General features: G+C 44.6%; 1 protein-coding gene across 1 annotated transcript in view; it reads left to right on the top strand.

Annotated features, from left to right (window-relative positions):
• Positions 1-14,411, top strand: part of LRRK2 (leucine rich repeat kinase 2) — a 2,096,839-nt gene that overhangs the window by 1,714,818 nt on the left and 367,610 nt on the right. The window contains exon 44 of the mRNA XM_086967213.1: positions 3,767-3,961. Within this exon, the coding sequence (XP_086823339.1) occupies positions 3,767-3,961 (195 nt within the window). The remainder of the gene's footprint in view (positions 1-3,766; positions 3,962-14,411) is intronic.

The following is a 14,411-nucleotide window of genomic DNA, read 5'->3' as shown; positions in this document are numbered from 1 at the left end:
TGTGGCATGTTGCCAGGTATAGCCTATCTCGTAACTGTGTCAGCCAGGGTCACTTGCTTTATGCAAGTCTTGTTTCCTAAAACCAAGACAGACGGGAGTCGCCTTTATGGCCTTCACTGAACATCTCTTCTACACAAATTGATACTTTAAGCAGAATGAAAGCCAATATTTTACAAAAAACTGTGCCACTGACCTCGTCCAAAGAGACGTATGAACTGCAAGTTGCAAGGACTTCTGCAGAGATACATGCCTTTTTATTGACAAACTGCCCTATACATTTCTCAGAAAAGTTAGGTTGTATCTTAAACATGTCTGAAACCAGTGGTATTTTACATGTATTTAAGACAGTTTTTTCAGGACTGTTAGCACCTTTTGAAGCAGTCCTAGGTGTACTTCCAAACTTCGTGCACTCTGTGTTTGGCGGCCTGCCTCTCCTTTTGGGACTTGTAGCAGGAATACTATTTGTGTTCCTTCTGCTCCAATATGGCAAGTCAAGTCCCCATCGACACCCCGATTACCTTAGAGAACACTCTCCTGGCAATGAAGTGTCGTGAGCGCATGATACAGATTCTGGGCTTGGGTCGCTTTAGAGATCTAAATACCACATGGTTTCTATCATTCTGACCAATCTGGCAAGATTGCATCTTACCTGTTCTACGATGCCTGCTATGTGGAGAAGAATGCGTGCTAGACATCTGTCGGACATTCCCATCAGTCCTGCCAACGGATGTTGATACTTTGCTTGGACCAGTAACGGCTCATGCACTGCGTTGTCCCCAACGGCTACCAATCCTGATGACGGCATTCCTTGAGTTCTCACAGACGCAAAATGCAGACGTGAGATACGTGGAGCGACAGGCACACAGGTACCCATCTACTTCGAACATTGTTAATGCGACTAACACTGACGGCGATGCTTCTTGTCTTTGTGCAATAGATCTGCTTAACGATGTAAGCCAACTTTCACCTACTGTAGTAGAAGAATTCTTTACCAGCTTAGAAGATTTGATGTTTTCTCCAAACAATGCGACTGACTTTTAAAGTTAGCACACAGTGTTCTGTGAGACTCTGAATTCGACCTTCACTTTTCAAAACAAGCTTCAAACTTTGGAACTCTGTTTTTCTATGATCAGACTTTTTTTCCAAATGTGTACTTTTTTTTGGCACAAAGTAATCTGTTTAAAGTAGTACTATTCCTAGAGAACAAGAATTCTTTGAAATACTTCCAATAGACAATATTTGACCTTGTCCACAACCAAGCGAATGATATATTCTGCCATGGAATGGTCTCGACTTTTTCTTCTGTATTTAAGAGCCATTTCATAAATGTATTTTAGTGATTCATTCGGATAGCGTTTTTCAAATGTCATCTATATTCATTGAATGTAAACATTGCTTTTAAAATGCGTACAGCACAAATGCTCTTTTCGTGTACAACCAAAACCAATGCATTTTTTGGTATTTTGGGTGAGGTTTTAACAAATCATGTTTTAAATATGTTTTTATGTGCTTAAAACTTAGTAATATCGTACATAATAAAGTGGAGTGGGTGTTGTATAGCGTTTTAGGATCCGAGCAAAATTTCCTGATTCATTCCCTTATATAGGTACAATTCACATTGCCCTAATATAGGCATACAAATCATACCCTTATTTAGACATAGCCCATGCAGTCCAAATACAGGCATGGCTACTTCCACCCGTATCAAAACGTCACGACGATTTCTTGGAAAATCCACTTAAGCTGTAAGGGACCTTCCCTCGCTTGAATACTGATTTGTCCAAGAACTCATGTACTTTACAAAGAACTACTATTCCCTTGGGGTTCTTTTACTGACGTTATTATGCCCGACTTTACATCACACTAGGCACCTTCAAGGTATAAATATGCCTTCACTTGCCCTAGCAAGACACAGTGGTTTGGAGCAGTTCGACTATCTACTTGCCTGAGGCAGCTTGCTTCAGCAAGTGCAAAAGGAAGCCGACCCTCCAGCTGACGCACTGATTGAGAAGCTGTCCTTTCTCTCGCTGAGAATCCAGCTCCGATGTTTCCAATCTCCCCTCGTGGGATGTTGGGAAATCGAGTCCGAGACAGAGATACCAGACCTCCTTCATTCTAAACTAAAGGTATGGAGCTGATTAGAACCTAAGAGAAATCTTGGATAGATTCTTGGCAGAGAAAACCAATCCTATGCTACACAATACTTACTCCCTCCCGTGTACTAGACTTAGGTTAGGTACATTGGGGTAGATGTATTTTAGAAGCACCAGTTGAGTATTTTAGTCATTGTTATTTATGTATGCATTTTTATGGCTTAGAAACCATACAATGCTTTTACAGTATTATTGTATAATATTGTTCTTGTTGTACGCATTATACTTTACAGTCTGCATTACGATTGTAGCAGTTCATTTCCTTAGCATTAGAAAGAAGACTGTCAATAAACCTTTTATTGAAAACGCCAGTCTCTCTATTTCTCTGCAGCTCTGTTGAAACAAAGCATGCACGATTAACTGAATGAAATACTTATCTATTGTTTTCGCGACTCTAGAGATACATTTCTTATTCTTGGGAAACAAAGTTGTCATCTTTATGCGGTTGTCAGAAGCTAATCCCTTCTTGTTAATTCGAGAAAGTTTCTAGTGACCTCTGAGCTAGCTGGCACTCACTATTAAGTTTAATATATTCGATAGAGACCTAGTCGACCTCAGTCCTACTTTTAATCTATAGGATATATTATTCCAATGCGCATTTGGTAGAGACACAATCTAGCCGCAGATTCCTTAATGCCCAACCATCCTCCCCGCTCTGCGAGGACCTTTCAGGTTGGGTTCGTACCAACTGGGTTGTCTGCCAGTGGTCTCTGCTTTCCCATGTGTTACCCTTCTTCACATCCGTTCCAGGTCCGGATGTCCTATTCTGTATAGTCTGTGGCTTCTGTGGTGGTGGTCCCCCTTATCCATCCACACACCTGCACCCCTGCTGCCTCTCTCCATGAGTTGTAGTCTTCTTGACTATGTAGCAGCCAAGTGAGCATGCTTAGGAAGTACGGTTGCACGTTTTTCTATTGCAGGAGTGTGGTCCGTTAACATGGCAGAAATGTTGTTACAGCCCTATGGTTCCTTACCAGAACAATCCTATTGTTGCAGACTGCTTTTTATTTATCATAGCATTCATTTCACTTGCTGCTTGCCTCATGGGAGGGTATGGTTCTTCGCTTATGCAGCTCTAATTCTAGGGGTGCATGCTCTGCACTTTCCCTTCAGTTCCTTACACTTTGAAGTGTTTTTTCTATGACATGCATTCTGCTGTTCATGTCATTCTACTCATTATTGCTGTTGTTTCAAAGAATGTCACTCTTTTTTCACACATTGTGCCCCCACTCTCGGTGCAGTCTCCCGGCATGTAGAGGTACTGCTGAATTTTCCGGATCCAGACTGACACCTGGAGGATATTCTAAGTTAAGGAATCTGTGGCTAGACTGTGTCTCTACCCAATACATTGTTACCGAAGATAAGTAACTCATTTGTTAGTAACAGAACTGGAGTAGACTCCATCACTCACATACTTAAGGTCTGTAAATCAGGCAGGTGGTCCAAGGGTTTGGCAGAGATGGTTCTCCATCAGAGTTGTGATAGAGTACCCTATCAGCCAAAGTCTAAATCAGGCTCTTAATTACCAATTGTACTTTAAAATAAATGTTGGTCTGTGTTTTTGAATCTTTAGGTACTCGAGAGGTTTCTGATTGCTTAGTTCTTTCTTACAGGTGTATGAACTTTTAAACTCACCAGAGCTCATCTGTTTGATGAGATTTGTGCAAGTGCCTAGTACATTTACAGCAGAGTGTATGGTGGCTGACAACGTGAGCTGCAATAAACCAATAGTGTGGATTGATAATGGAAGGACAGACAAAGGACAGCTGTCACGCCTAGATCTCAACAAAGGTGGACATACATGTGAGGTATGTATGATTTTAACATTTTATAATCCCTACTATTATTGACACCTGAAAACTTACTCCTGAGTAATAGTGTATGCATAGTCATATAGACCATAATCATCGATTTAGTGTAGGGAAGATGTCACAAGAAAAATAATTTGAAAACTTGCCGAATGAATAAACATCACCTATGTTGTCGGGTAGACCAACTTAAAAAAGAATCTTAAAGTATTATTTGTAATTATTAATTTACCACAGCGTTCTTCAGTGCAAACATCCTTTGATTATTGCAAATATTTGACATGTTGTGAATCTCTGAATGCCAGCCTGTGCTAGTTTTATTTTCTAATTGCAGTCAACCCTTTAGTGACACCATTCAGCACGTTTTGGTGTGTTTTTGTTTCTTTTATCCAAGATAGAATTAATCATTTTTTTTAGTTTTTTCACAGAATGACCATTCCTCACCGTTTGGGAAGTTATCAACGTGCATCACATGCCAGTCCACTAGTCATATTATCAAACAAATGACTGGAGAGGGAATCCTGATCAGATGCAAGTTTAATATATCCTCGTTAAAGTATTCTTGGGATATTAGTTTCGAGACAAGTTTAAGATAGCTGTTTTTTCATCTTCAATGTTTTCCCAGAACTCTTCTGACATCTCCAGGGGAGTGATTTATATACATTTCTCGAATACATTTTAGGAGGCAGGATATTACTCTCCAGCATGTGCTGCACGTTGGACGGATTTGTGTACAAGCTTCCTGTTTAAATATGCCTGTTTGGAAATTATACAAAACATTAACCCCCACATGCATCATTGTTCCATTTTGTGATTCCTTAATTGCGAAAATTAAGGAATCGCAATTAAGGAATTGCAAAATGCAATTCATTAAAAAATGTGCAAAAAAATTGCGATTTCTTAAAATTCCTTAATTGCGATTCTCTAATTGAGAATCGCAATTAAGGAATTTCTATCCATTCATTCCTATGGGCCTAGAGGCCCATAGGAATGAATGGGAGGGCATTCTAAATTTGCAATTCATCATTTTGAATTCGCAAATTGGGAATGCAATTTCAAGGGTGCAGGGGTGTCCAAATGACACCCTGTTGCACCCCTGAAATTTGCTTTTGAATACATCTTACACACACACATGCCCCAAGGGCATGTGTGTGTGTAGCATGTAACAAAAAAAATGCATTTAAAAGCATTTTTCTAGATTTTCGCAAATTACCATGAAGGTCAACTTCATGGTAATTTGCATTTCTATTTTGCGAATTCGCAATTTCTAGAAGTATGATGAATTGAGATTCCTTAAATGCATTTGCAATGTAAGAAATCGCATTTGTGCGATTTCTTAAATTGCGAATTTCTGAAAAAGGTTGGTGCATCCCAAATCAGGAAATTGCATTCGCAAACGGCCGAAAAATGCGATTCGCACCGTTTGCGAATGCTATTTACCTTGATGCATGTGGGCATAAGTTCTGTAATTGAAAATTTCGAATTCGAGTCAGTGCATGTTAGTTGTAATAAAGTTATTTCTTCTAAAGAAGATGACAGCTCGACTCTTTCTCTAGCAGTTTTAAAGTCTTTCTCCCTGCGGATACGGAGAGAAAACATGATGATGGCAATTCCTTTTCAGAAATACTCACAGTATCGGTCCATAGTACTAGATGCCTCCCCTTTAAGATGAGGTCCTACCATTTCTGCCACTTAGTCATCATCATGCTCATTTAGGCTGTTCCTGTATTATGTCGAGGACTGATTACTATAACATTCTTTGTCTATGTCCCTATGTCCGCCTGAAACTAGTTTAGCTGAACTACAGAATGATTCAGAACTTCGCTGTCTGTACTAATCAGACTGAAGAAATACGCAAATACGACCATGCGGCAAAAGCCAAAATCAAACTTCATTGACTGCTCATCAAATAGAGCATGTCCTTTAAGGTGCTTTGCCTTATGCACAAGATTTTCTATGATTTTGAGAAATCCTGTCTACACAAATGCTTTATTCCCACATTTCACATAGGAATCATTGATCTCATGCAAAAGGTCTTCTTGTCCAACTTCACATCAAATAAACTTGGTCTAGAATTAATGCTCCTTTTTTATGCTTGGGCCTATAACTGTGGGTAAGCTGCTACTCCAAACATTCGCTCCCATTTTGCCTACAGGAAAGCATTTAATATGTTTTATTCTGTTAGCTTCCGTCCTTTAGTTTTAAGCATTTTAATTCTGGTTATAAATTACAATTGGGGTCCAAGCTGCCTACTGGGTAAACATATGATCTACAAGACATCAATCAAAAAACATTCTGATAGCCTTAGAATGCCCCCAGATGTCTGATTCACCTGTAAGTAGAGCCGCATAGGAATTTGACATGCACACTGGGCGTCTTGTAGAAACTGTAATGCCAGTTCCTGCACCACTTCAGCAGCCTTTTGCATACCTCCAATATAGCATCTAAATCTATCAAAATAGTCTTCCACTAGAATATCATATACATTTTAGTGAAAGAGTTTCTGTTTTTAGTACCCAGGAAAATCCGTCTATAATATGGAATCAAAAGAACTGTTGTTTTAACTTATTCATTTTCTTAAATCCTTTTTGCATTTTAAACTGCTTTCTTTATGGTTTCAATAATATGTTTCCTAGAGGGTCCTAAAAATGATTTCCTCCAGTCAAAAGAATTTCACCTCTTTAAGGGCTTACTAATGTTTTGTCAGACCATTCAGGCCCAAACGCTGGTGTTTTTCACAGGTAAAACTTGCAGCTTCTTTCCTAGAATGTTGCATAGGCGATGCAACACAGACAGTTGATGAGAGACTAACAACCTGTTGTAATGAGCTTTAAACAATGTTTCTTAGAATTTCGTTTTTTCTTTAAAACCTGTCAATCTTCCCTTGCTAAAGTGACTTATGGTTTCCAAGTAATTAAATGTACATTGCTTCCTGCCATTTTCGCAAGTAAGCATTCTCTACTGGAAGTTTCTGTCCTTACCTTTGCTTAGAAGAGGATGCTCTGCTATTACGTGGACAAAGCTGCGGAAATTAGGAGCTTAAACAATTGTTTATTAATCATGATAGCATTTGCAGCTTACGAGTATCCAAATGGGGTACAATCTAGTATATTGTATCTGATAGAGACTACTAGATACCGCAGATTCCTTAACGTAGAATTATCCCCAGGCTTGAGACTGGATCCGTAAAACTTTTTTCCACAGCATCTCTGCGTGCTGGGGGATGGCACCACGTGACTCCGCCCTGATGTCGCCCGCGTACGTGACGTCAGCGAGGATACATAAGTCCCACCCCGCCTACCTCAGTTTTTTCTCTTTTCCGCGCGCAACGCGGATCCGGATTGTGTCCTGGCCTGTTTTCAGGCCTTCTTCCCTTTTTCACGCCTTAGCGTTTGTGGAACATTGTGCGAATGCCTTTGGGCATCAAGACGTGTACCTCATTTGCCCGTCCCTTGTCGGCGACGGACCCTTACCCAATTTACATGTGGTGCCTGGGCGAGCACCACGACATGACTGATTGCGAAGCCTGTCAGCACCCTAAACTTAAGTCATGGCGGGAGGCTTTGTCCTCCTTCAGCTGTGTGCGCCAGCTCCCTTAGGGACGTGCGGCCCTGCCTGTCTCCTTCCTACCCACTGTTTCCCGGTGGAAGGGCAACTAGGGCCAAAATGACAGCCTACGCAGTGGCTCTGCAGGCTTCTTTGGCCCCTCCTCCACCTCCTGAGAGGGCCGCGGATCCCTTGCCTAGCGCGGGGTCTTCTGCGGAGTCACCGGCGGCTCCGGCGCCGAAGGTTTTGGCTTCAGGTCGTTTGAGGGTGGTGTAGTCGAGGTGTAGTACTTCAGGGCTCCCCTCTTCAGCGCCTGGCATCCCTGCATCGCCGAAATCCCTTCGGGGCTCCTTACGGTGTCGCAGGAGATCGCCGGGACTCTGGGCTTGCCCCAGAGTCCCCCCTGGTCCTCTGAGCAGGCGGCTGCCTCCCCAGATGCTGAGCCGGTGCCGTTTTGGCACCGGGAGCCTTCCTCCCCAACTCCGGTGGAGTCATGGGTGGAGGCTGGGACCTGGGGTGCTTTTCCGATTCCCTCTCGGTCCTGGACGCGGGCGGCTGCCCAGTCTGAGGTCGAGCTGGCACCTTTTCGGCACTGTCCCTTCGCTGTAGCGGCGCTGACCACCCCATTTCTCCTGGGGAGCACGCGGTGGCAGAGGTCGACCCGGCGCCGCACATTCACACTCCGAAGCCGATCGACGTCGATCAGGCGCCAGCGTCGGATTCCACGGACCCATGCCGGCGTCGGGTGCTTGATTCGTCTCCTGCGGTTCCTTCCTCTCCAGAGGTCTGTCATCTGTTGGTGTCTTCCTTCCTGGAGACAGGGCGCCACATTGTTGCCTTTTCACCGGCATCTTCCAGGGAGGGCTCATTGCCGTCCCCAAGGGCTAAATCCTCGGACCCTTCTTTCCATGCCTCGTGGCTGGCTTTTCCACCGGCCTCTCCACCTTTCCCTGGAGCCCCTCAGGTTCCCCATTCATTTGTGGATCCCCCACTATTCCGGGGTTGGCCGCTTCCCCCTGGGCTTGGGGACAGATGGTTCAGTCTGCAGCCGTCGCCCACTGACAAATTACTTTGACCTCCGTGATGCCCAACTAAGGCCAGTGTTGCTTTTGTTCGGGCTATTTCCACAGCCGCTGGTATTCTGTGGCTTGGTGAACCTGTCACTCCATTTCCTACGGATAACCTTTTTACAAGTTCTCCACCAGGGCTCTGGTGGACGGGAGCTGTTCCTTCCTTTTGAATCGTTGCTCCATGATTCTCTTCTGGGGGCTTGGGGGCACCCTGCCACGGGTGATCCGGTGCCTTGGCCGCTCCTGCATCGCCACCGTCCGGCTCCACACGACCCTGTCTGCCTTTCCTTCCACCCTTCTACTCAAGGCTCTCTTTTGCGGACTGCCTTTCTGTCCTTGCCGGTGGTGTTGTTTCCTCCGTCTCGGGAGGCTTGGTAGCTGGATTCATGGGGCGTCACGTCTTTACTTCTTCCAGTGCTGCTTTGCGGGCGCTCAACACTCTGTGTGTCTTGGCTAGGGCTACTTTCAGCCTGTGGGACTCTGTGGAGTCCCTTCTTTCTCATGTCTTCCATGAGGGTGCCCGTGCTGATCTGGGGGCCATGTGTTGGATGGTAGGGAGTTGGCCACGTTTATTCTTCGTGCGGTCTTGGATGTTGCAGATGCTCTCAGCTGTATTATGGCCACCTCTCTGGCTCTCAGTCGCCATGCTTGGCTGTGGGATGCTGTATTTCCTGAAAATATTAGGGAGCGTCTGGTTGACCTGCCCTTTGACAGGGTCTTTCTATTTAACACTCATGCGGACTCCACCATTCAACGTCTCCTTGCGGGGCTCAGTCCTCCTCTTCCTCCGTAGGCTGGTTTCTTGATCCTCAAGGACTTGATGAGGGTGTTATCCCACCTGTTCCTTGAATCTGGTGTTTGGAGTGACCGTTACTCTTTCTGTGAGGTTTACTGTGCCCTCGGGTTCCATTGATTGGCCCCTCTCTTTCGTTGGCTGCTGGTTCAGCCCTTTTTCGGCAAGTGTGTACTTTTTGGCTAATTACTAAGCCATTTGTGGTCTCTGCCGCAGGTCTTATGTTCTTGTTCGGTGATGCAGGATTTTTCCCCTAAGATTGGTTCCCATACTTAATTGGAACTTGTCATAACCTAAGTGGAGTACTTGTAGCTATTGTATAGCTCTGTCTTCCGCTGGGAGGATGTGGACTTCCCCTTGCGGTGTCCTCGCCTTCCTAGTGTTGTTGTAATCCGCTGGTGCAGTTTCTTGGTCTTTACCTGGGCGCTGCTTGCGCTGCTCCAGTTCTGTTTTTCTAATTATCTGATGGATCGATAGACTGGCTAGGGTTGCCATCTACGGCGTTGTGCTGCGGTGTTTTTCACCCTTTTGTCCGCCGTTTCAGCCTGGTCCTCTGTCAGGTGTTCCAGGGGGGATAATTTCCTGCGTTGGCGGCGTGGTCCGTCTTACTTGTTTCTCTTCTTATCTTCTGGCTGGTCCCACTTCTTTCGTGGATTGGTTTCTGTTCGGGGCAGTCCCCTGCTAGGGGTTGACCAGGATTTCCCTGGCCTTTGCCCTGGTTTTGAGCTCGACGTGGTATGAGCGGTTGGTTTTGTGGCGCTTGTCTGCGGCCAGCTGCGTCCCTCTTCTCTGCTGGGCTAAGACCGGGGGCCTTAGTGTAGGCCCTGGTACTCCTGCCTTTTGTTTTACTGGCACCTTTCGAGTCTACGTCTTATTTCTCATGCCTGCCTTATTGACTGAGACATCGTTATTGCCTTGTACTTTGATTTCAGGGGGTGACAGGTTCAGCTGTCCCCTTCTCTGTGGGTGTGTTCCGGTAGAGGGGCTTGCCTCCTTTTCTACCTCTTCTCCCTGGAGTCTTGGGGTGTTTCTTCTTCTTTGGTACTCTTCTGCCGTTGTCTGCTCCTCTGGGGCTTCTGAGGGGGTTCCTGGTGCCTAGACTGTGCTTGGGGTGTACTGCCCTCCCTTCGCCTCGTTCTTGCTTCCTTCTGCTTGGTGGGGGCTGGGCCACCCCTCTTGTCCCTATAACACATCCCCTGTAGGGCCCTGTGTTCTTCCAAGTTGGTGAGGTTCTCTTCTGCTTGAGGGGAAGGGGGAGACTGGGTTATTCTTCCTGTCCCAATGACTCGTCCCCTGTTGGGGCCCTGTGCTCTTCCAAGCTGGGGAGGTCCTCTCGCAGACCCCTTTAGGTATGGCTAGGTTATTTATTCTACTTTAAGGAATCTGCGGCTTGTAGATTCTATCAGATGTATGAGTTACTTACCTTCGGTAACAATGTATCTGGTAGAGACGATTCTAGCCGCAGATTCCTTCATGACCCGCCCTGCCTCCCCGTACTGTGAGGACCCTTAGTTTGGTCTTCTGCACTTGCCTGCCTTCGGTTGGTTGCCTTCTGCAAGTGCCTTTTCTTCCTTCCTCAATATGGGGATACTTGTCTTGTTCGATCCATTCCTTCCCTTCTGGTGATTAGCTTGTCGCGTTCTAATCTAGGACCCTGATCGATACTGTGACTTTATGCCCCTATACGGCTATAATCCATTTGTACCCCTGTATTGGCATAACCGCTCAAATGCAATATTCAGAAACTCGTCTCTGGCCTCACACGATCAGAGCCACATTTCAGAATCTCTTCCTCTGCAACTTCCTTTGCAGCTCATTAGTGCAAATGACACAGCAGAAGCCACTATCTAAGATTCCTAGATTACACTCCGAGTTCTTCAACAAGATAAAAGTCAGCAACCTGGGAAAGCCCCACTTGCTATATTTTGATTAGTAATAGAACTCTAATGAGCACTGAGAGACGATCACTTCCTAGTGACATCTTTATTGACGTCTTATGTCCAAAAACTTACGTCAAACCAGGCACCTTTCAGGTATAAATATTACCAACGTTGCCTTAAGCAAATGCTGATGCAGCTGATCCTAACACGGCTGCTACTATCGCTACTGCTATCGCAGCTAACGAGCTAACGAGCTAACGATGGTGTGGTGCACATAGGAGCAGAACAGCTGTCCCCTGAAGAGCCCAGCAGATGCAAGCTTCCCGCGGACGCTGCCCCCTCCTCCTCTCCCTCGACGCGCTGAGAGAGACGCTGTTTTTTCTCCTGCCGAGAAATCCAGCTCCGGCTTTTCCAGCCTACTCTTGCGAGTGACTGGGATATCGAGTCCCTGGAAGGAGATACAAGACCTCCAACATTCTATTTCAGAGGTATGGTGTTGACTAAACCCTTAGAGAGAAATATTGAAGCAAACCTTGGCAAAACCAACTTAACTAAAGCTACTTACTTACTCCCCTCCCAAGTATTAGGCTTAGGTCAGGTACACTGGGGTAGGCGTAGTTAGAAGCACCAGTTGAGTACGTTAGCCTAATGTATATATGAATGTATATATGTTTTATTCATTTTAAACCATTGTATGGCTAAGAAACCATATCAATGCTTTTACAGTATTATTTCGCAATCCTCATTTTACTGTATGTACTTTTTATAATAACAAGTCTTGCAATTGTGGCAATTCATTTCTCTTGTACAAGAAGAAAGACTGTTCAATAAATAATACCTTTTTATTGAAAACGCCCGTCTCTCTATTCTCTGCATGTTGGTGAAAGTAATCTGCACAAAACTGACTGAGTAAAATAACTGTCTATTGATTGACTCTTATTCTAAGGAGCAAAGTTGTCATGTTTATGCGGTTGTTGGAAAACTGAATCCCTTCTTGTGTGTACCAGGGAAGCTGATCACTTCCTATTCAGTCAAGAAAGTTTCCAGTGACCTCTGAGCTAGTTGGTAACAAACCCAATTAAGTTTAGCATAGTCAATAGAGACCTGGAAGATCCGCACTTCTACGTCCATACTATTGTTTATGTTATTCCAATGCGCAGGGCCTATTGGGAAAATAGGAACTACACTACATGGCGCCCAAATGTTTGGTAAGGCGATAAACTAACGCAAGACGTTAGAGTAGCTCAGTCGTGCATTTTTTCACACAGACCCCTTTCTCCCGTAAATACTCCAATAGACGTCTTGAGTGGGTGAAAGGTTAAAATCCGCCCGACCTTAGTAGGAAGAGATTCCTATGTAAAGCTCTGGTTTATTCAACGTTGAAGGATACAGTGTTCCAAAATATTGTGCACCTAATCTTTGTCTCCTTGGAGACCTGCTCTGCAAACCTTGCATTTATACAATGCCAGGAGAGAACGGGACCGTTGAAACCGCAGTAGATGCAAATCAACGGGACGCCGGTACTACTGAAGCGGGTGCGATAATCATCCCAGCACATTTAAGAAAATCTATAACGTCAAAACTTATAGAAAATGGACTGACCACACAAGGTGGCACAGTCGTCTTCGTGATAGAGGCACACGAATATCGGCAGACAGAGGTATTCTATTCATGGATAAAATTTCCAGCGGCAAACGCCACACGCAACGCAACACATGAGTTCCACTACTATATAGTAGAGGATCCACCGGAAGAGTACGCTCCTTTCGAGGAGACTGAAATCCCATTAAAATTCCAAGAGCACCTGCTCTGGTTTAAAGGCGCCCTAAAACACAATGATCATATTACCAGGCTCGGTCCACTAGGTACACCAGGAGCAACGTGGCCGGTTCTAGCCAGCTTCACACCACATCCGGACATTGCAAAAATGTCAAAAGAAGAGCTGTTAGTACAGCTAAAAACATTAATTAAAATACACAGGCAATTAATCCAATATGTAATGCGGACTGCTACAGTCCAAACAGCTGTTAATACACCACAGCTGACCCCTCATCAGGGGAACACCAATAAAATTACACCACAGAACATACAGTCATGTCTTGGTAAAACACCCATAAAACTGGAACAAATTCCTTTCTGGCTAGCGCAGAAAATCACTCAATTAGAGGCAGTATTTCCGAATACTACCCCTATAGAGAAACACAGGATCTTGACCATTTGCCTTCCTATGGGGGTCGCACCGCACGTGGAGGACTGTGACACTTGGGGTACAGTCTTTGCTTCCATTTCCATGGTGTTCCGTCTATGGCGGTAATACCAGAAGTACTTAAACAGATTCAGAATGAATACGGTCCAGAACCTGCTTTAACTCTTGGTATGAAATTACTGAAAGACTTCAAGCAGGCCTCGGCTATATTATTAGCCAATATAAAAGGAGAAGCAGCATCTGTGGCGATCCGCCAGAAGTTGAAGGAAACAGATATAACAGATCAACCAATTGAGCTTGCCAGCATAATAGAAAAATGTTATGAAGAACTAGGTAGAGACAGCTTGGGTGGAAAACCAGTAAAGCCCCAACTGCTCAAAAATCCTGAAAAATTATTTATTAAAAATAATTCAAACACTCCTAAAAAGAGCTGGGATGGAAATAAACAATCCACTCCCAAAGAAAACGTTTTCCAGTCCAGAGGAAGGTCTCCTCGACGGAGCGAAAGAACTCCGACTCGAGAACACCAGTCTCCCCAGAGGGAGCCCTCTGAGAAAAGATTTAACTTTATAAATAGGGATAATTTGAAGAAGCCTGATAGATATCAAAGTATTGATACACGTCCCTCTCGATCTTTTTCGCAGAAATCGGAAAGAAGAGGACGGTCAGACCCAGGAGAGCACACCAAGTCCAAAGACAAGGAACCTGCTCAAAGTAAAAAATCTCAATTTCCAAAAAAGAAGGTAGCCAGTACTAGAGTAATCGAACATGCAGAGAATACTGAGGACACAGTTGAAAAACGGGGAGTGGGCACAGACAATGCTAGACAGTGCAGCAGAAATCCCTATAGCCCGCAAGATCCTGATGAGTCATCTGGAGACAGTGGACACGAATGAATACATTCAGGTTGAAACTGCAGACACCAGACTTAGCGAGCCCCATAAGATATACGAAA

The sequence above is a fragment of the Lissotriton vulgaris genome, chromosome 1_1, assembly GCF_964263255.1.
Source record: "Lissotriton vulgaris chromosome 1_1, aLisVul1.2, whole genome shotgun sequence".
Classification (NCBI taxonomy): Eukaryota; Metazoa; Chordata; class Amphibia; order Caudata; family Salamandridae; genus Lissotriton; species Lissotriton vulgaris.
The sequence above is the reverse complement of the archived record's forward strand: the minus strand, read 5'-3'. Positions and strand labels throughout refer to the sequence as shown.